The sequence below is a fragment of the Lathyrus oleraceus genome, chromosome 3, assembly GCF_024323335.1.
Source record: "Lathyrus oleraceus cultivar Zhongwan6 chromosome 3, CAAS_Psat_ZW6_1.0, whole genome shotgun sequence".
NCBI lineage: Eukaryota > Viridiplantae > Streptophyta > Magnoliopsida > Fabales > Fabaceae > Lathyrus > Lathyrus oleraceus.
The window spans coordinates 146,707,215-146,712,974 of record NC_066581.1 but is presented as its reverse complement, the minus strand read 5'-3'; the positions used below and the strand labels follow the sequence as shown (position 1 = coordinate 146,712,974).

The following is a 5,760-nucleotide window of genomic DNA, read 5'->3' as shown; positions in this document are numbered from 1 at the left end:
GCACAACCAACCTCCGTACCTTCGATCTCTACTTGCTTTGCTTCTAGTTTTACTATTTTCTATGCATGTTTATTTTTGGGTTTATTTTGAATTTTTTCCCCTTCCCTTGAAAAAATAAAAGTTCGATGGTGATATCAATGTTTTACGATTCAAGTTAATCCAATAGCTTGGTCTCCGATTCTCACCGCGACCAGAAATGGCGACTTTACTAAGGAATCCTCCCAAAGAGGGTTATACATATATTGTTTTTATCTATGTTTTATTGTTTGTTTGTTTATGTTTGCTTGGGTGATATTTGTGTTAAGATAAGTCCTAACCCGGACTTGAATGCATATTGAGATAGGATGGTGGTATAGTCAAGGTGGCTTGGGTGGAGTAATCCCGAACAAGCTGACTTGAGAATCACCCAATTAGTGGAGGCCCCTTTAGAGATAGCATTTGTTGAACGAGCAATCGTGAAGACATTTTCTATCTTTGACCTGGGAGCCCGAGAAACTAATGACTTTAGTGCCCCTTTACCCTACTAAGCCTTGTTAGGACGTAGTATGGTGACTATGAAGGTGTAAACCCGAATTAGTTTATACACGATACTACACTCATATGAGTTTCTCTTAGAATATTATTGGTTGACAAGTAGTTGCCCAAACCGGTAATATCCGAAAGATGGGATATGATTCTGGGAACTTTCTTAGAACCATGGTTCCTGTCTTGATGATAAACCCTTAGCACTTACCTTGTTGGGATGGTTAGACCCATGACCTCATGCTCGTGAAGTCGAACTTATGAACCCCCATGTATTTGACATCTTGCATATGTTTGTTGATCTTGATGTGTTTGTGCATTCATACATTCATGCATTCATTAACATCATCTTAATTAAAGTATTCAAGGAACTTAGAAGCATTTGTTGCAAACATCATAGGTATTTTCCACTATGGATTTTGGAAGAAGAAGAATCAAAAGTACACTTTCAAGAGTCCAAAATTGGAGGATTTAAGAGAGCTAGGATCTCTGGTGGTTAATCCTGAAGACTTCAAAGGCATATATGGGAGATTTCTACCTCTTTTGAAGACCAACATGGTAGAGGGGGTTCTTGTTACATTGGTTCAGTTCTATGATCCATTGTACCAGTGCTTTACTTTTTCAGATTATCAGCTTGTGCCTGCCTTAGAGGAGTTTTACCACCTGATTGGCCTACCCATTCCCGATCAAGTCCCCTTTTCGGGTTTAGAAGAAATTCCAAAGCATCAAGACATTGCAGGAGCTACACATTTAAGGATTCCTAAGATCAAAGCTAATCTGACTACGAAAGGAGGAATTCTTGGTTTACCTGCTAAATTCTTGATAGATGAGGCTCATTATTTTTCTAGCATGAAGAGCATGGACTCTTTTGAGGCTATTTCTCCCTTGCTCATCTATGGATTGTTCCTCTTCCCTAATGTTGACGACTTTGTTAACATTAATGCTATCAAAATATTCCTAATTAGAAATTCAGTTCCTACCTTGCTTGCAGATGTGTGCCATTCAGTCCATCTCAGGAATTTTCACAAGGGAGGAATGATCATATGTTGTACGACTCTTCTCTACAAGTGGTTTATTTCTCACTTGCCTCGGTCTACTGCCTTTTGGGACCTCAAGGATGGTTTGCTATGGTCACAAAAGATTATGTCTCTCACTCATTCTAACATTGATTGGTTTGATCGTGCTTATGAGGGGGTGACAACTATTGATAGTTGTGGTGAGTTTCCTAACATACCTCTTCTTGGTACAAAGGGAGGCATTAACTATAACCCGATTTTGGCCCGCCGTCAGTTTGGATACCCAATGAAGGACAAGCCCAACACCATCTTCTTAGAGAGTTTCTTCTTCAAGGAAGGAGAAGACAACAAAGTGTTTAAAGAAAAGATTATGCATGCCTGGCGCCACATCCATAAGAAAAGAAGAGAAGTTCTAGCAAATCTAGATTGCATCTCTTTGGATCCTTATCTCCAATGGATGCAAGCTAGAGCCGCCAGTTTAAAAATTCCTTATCCTCGACAAGAGCCTTTATCTTTAACTATTAAAGAACCTTCTCCCATTTTCATGACTGACACGGAGAAACTCAAGGTTGCTTTGAATAGGATGCAACGGGAAAAGGATGCTTGGAAGAACAAGTATCAGATCGTCCACGCAGAGAATGAAGAGATTCAAAGACACTTGAAGCAAATGAATGATTAAAAGCTTTCTAACAAGAAGAGAAAGGTGCAAGAGGATTTATTTTCCTCTAGCGTTAAGTCGGTTCCTGGTTCAGATGATCCTCCTACTTCGGGCGCTTGGAAGATGATTGTCGATAAGCTAGTGGTTGAAAAGGCTCAGATGAAGGACCGAATCAAGGAGCTTAGTAGGAAGCTACAAAGAGGGATTGGATATTCTTCTCAGCAACTTCTTTAGGATTATAACTATTTTCCTTGTATCTTTTGAAAGTGTACTTCAAAAATTGTAATCTTCCCAATATTAATGAAATGAGATTTTTCATCTATCAAAAGAGTAACACTTCTCTCCATGATGTTTGCAATAATTATGATTATTAAAGTTCCTTGAAATTCATTTGCATTGCATATCATGCATCATACTAAACATTACATTTTTTGTATTCTCGAGACTTATCCTTGTCCTTCACTCTAATAGACAAGTTGTTTCACCAGTACAACAGTCGAGCTAGTAATTAGAAAATGATGGAACAACTAGAGCAGGAAAACCAGGAACTCAGGAAAGAAGTTGCTTCACTCAAAGGCAATTTTAAGAGACTCATAACAATGATGGAAACACTGGTGGCTGCTCAGAATCAGCCACCCCTAGAGCCTATTCAAAGAACTGCAATTTCAGAGGTCGTGTCTATACCCATTTCTGTAGCGCATGTGAGCGCTCATCAGTATCAGATGCACCCCAATTTCCCTTGGGGAATGTCACCAAATTATGTGTTAGAAGGTTACCGCCCACAAGTTCCTGAAGCTCCCGTAATGCCTGCTATCATGTCAGTGCCACCTTTTGTGATACACACTACTCCATACCACTAAGAGCCCATCTTTCACGCCACTCCAAGTGAGAGTATGGGAGCATATGAGAAAATGGACGAATTCCAAGATCAATTTGCTGAGATGCAAAGAGAGATTAAAGCCCTTAGGGGAAAATATCTATTTGGGAAGAATGCCCACGATCTCTGCCTTATGCCAAATGTCAAAATACCTGCCAAATTCAAAGTACCTGACTTTGAAAAGTACAAGGGGGATTCTTGTCCAAGGAGTCACTTAACTATGTATGCCCGAAAAATGTCCACTCAAATTGACAACCACTAGTTGCTAATTCACTATTTTCAAGACAGTCTAACTGGTGTCGGTCTCAAGTGGTACATGAACTTGGATAGTGCCCATATCCGCACATTCAATGATCTCTAGGTGAAACTTTAATCAGGCAGTAGAAGTACAATGTCGATATGGCGCCGGACAAAGATCAACTCCGGGATATGTTCCAAAGAGACAAGGAAACTTTCAAGGAATATGTGCAAAGATGGTGCGATGTTGCCGCCCATATTTGTCCTCCTCTCGAAGAAAGCGAAATGACTAAGATCTACTTGAAGACTCTAAGTCCTTTCTACTATGAACAATTTAATAGCGAGCACACCAAGTGATTTCAATGACATGATGAATATGGGGATGCGTCTCGAAGAAGGTGTCCTTGAGGGACAATTGGTCAAGGAAGATGGTCCATCTAGCAGCGTCAAAAAGTTCGGAGTTGGGTTCCCTAAGAAGAAAAAGCAAGATGTCAGTGCGGTGGTACACAGAAGACCAAGGCAGAGATATCAACAACAACATATTGCAGCAATTACTCTAGTTCCCAACTCAACAGCGGTAGCTCCAGCCTACCAGCCACAGTTCTTACAACAATCTCAACCACAAGTTCAACAACGACAACAACAACCACAGTTTACACAACAACAACCTCAATACATTCAGTAGAATATCTTGCAACTGCAAAAACGGCCTCAGTAACATGCCCGTCCACAATACAACAATAATCAAGTTCAAAGAAGGCCTCAATTCAATCTGATACCTATGACTTACACATAACTATTCCCATCTTTGGTCGACAAGAAACACATTAAAACTAGACCTCATCCCCCTGTTCCAGAGAAACTTCTATATTGGTACAAAGCTGACCACTTTTACGCCTACCACCAAGGGGAACCCGAACACATTTTAGAAGACTATTATGGTTTGAAGTCTGATGTCCAAAGATTAATCAAAAGAGGCATTTTGTCTTTCAGAGATGTCAATCCAAATGTACAAGTCAATCCTCTACCTCAAGATGGAGGAGCTTCTATGAACATGGTGGGAGGTTGTCTTGGCACTTTCAGAGTTTACGATGTACGTTATTTATAAGGAGATCTGGTTGAGATGCACCTTAAATTGGGTGAGCTCATCCATATGACACCACACAACTATGCGGTTTGCAGACTTTGCCGTACAACTCTTTGTGGTTGTCGTATTATAAGGGAAGATTTGCAAAAGGAAATAGACAACAAGATTATCCGAGTTAACAGGGACCGGAATTTCAATCAAGTCAACATGGTACAAGCTGATCTTTTACCCTTACATGAGGAATCTCCTATAAATATGGTTGAATGTTGTCAAGGTAATTACAAAGTCTACAATGTGAGATTCGTGAGAGGATCTTTGGTTGGGATTCACAAAAATTTATTTCAGCTTGCTTTTATTTTATGACATGATTATACCGCTTGTGAAGTTTGTTTGATAAACCCACGCGCCCCTTGTACGACGAGATATCTAAGAATTGTTGGATGCAAGAACTATCATTGTTGTCCATCCCATAAATCTCGAGAATGATGTCAATGTTACAATCCCTCACTTTAACATTCCCGAACCCTTGGAGATTACTTTTGATAGTCACAACTCTATGATTTTTCCTTTGGTTATCTCTTTACCAGGTCCAGCTCCATACCGATCTGACAAAGTCGTACCCTACAAGTGCCAAGCTACCATAATCAAATATGGAAAAAAGGTTCATATACCCTCTATTTCATTTGTTGTTAACATTGCCGATGTAAGTGGGTTTACGAGAAGCGGGTGTGTATTCGTTGTGGTATCGCCAAGAAATATTGAAGCTTCAGTTAGGAAAAAAATGCAAGTTGAGGCGCTAATTGTGAATAATAAACCTGATGTTGTGAAAGAGTCTAGTGGGGCTAATGTTAATTCAGAATTCGATGAGGGTTTGAGATTGATCAAGAAGAGCAAATACAAAATTGTAGATCAGCTCCTACAAACCCCCTCAAAGATATTTATTTTATCCCTGCTGATGAGTTCTAAGGCTCATAGGGAGGCTCTACAAAAGGTTCTTGAAAAAGCTTATGTCGACCATGACGTAACAATTGACCAATTTGACATCATCGTCGCTAACATAACTACCTGCAACAATTTGAGTTTCAGTCACGAAGAACTCCTAGTAGAAGGCAAGAATCACAACATGACTTTGCATATTTCCATGAATTGCCTTACTGATTCTCTATTCGGTATGTTGGTGGACACAGGTTCCTCAATCAATGTCATGCCAAAATTAACCTTGTCTAGATTGACTTTTCAAGGAGATCCTATGAGATCTAGTGGGGTTATTGTTAAAGCTTTTGACGGCTCCAGAAAGACTGTCATCGGTGAGGTGGATCTCCCCATGACCATTGGCCCACATACCTTTCAAGAGATGGACATA

General features: G+C 40.0%; 1 protein-coding gene across 1 annotated transcript; it reads left to right on the top strand.

The window, feature by feature from the left end:
* The first annotated feature begins 1,077 nt into the window (after positions 1 to 1,077).
* On the top strand, positions 1,078 to 2,217 carry LOC127130105 (uncharacterized). Its single transcript, XM_051059173.1, has one exon. The coding sequence runs from the start codon at positions 1,078 to 1,080 to the stop codon at positions 2,215 to 2,217; it is 1,140 nt and encodes a 379-aa protein (XP_050915130.1).
* Positions 2,218 to 5,760: the final 3,543 nt, after the last annotated feature.

What these genes read in the sequence shown, in the direction of transcription:
- LOC127130105 (XM_051059173.1), top strand. Translation starts at nt 1,078, where the DNA reads ATGGTAGAGGGGGTTCTTGTTACATTGGTTCAGTTCTATGATCCATTG.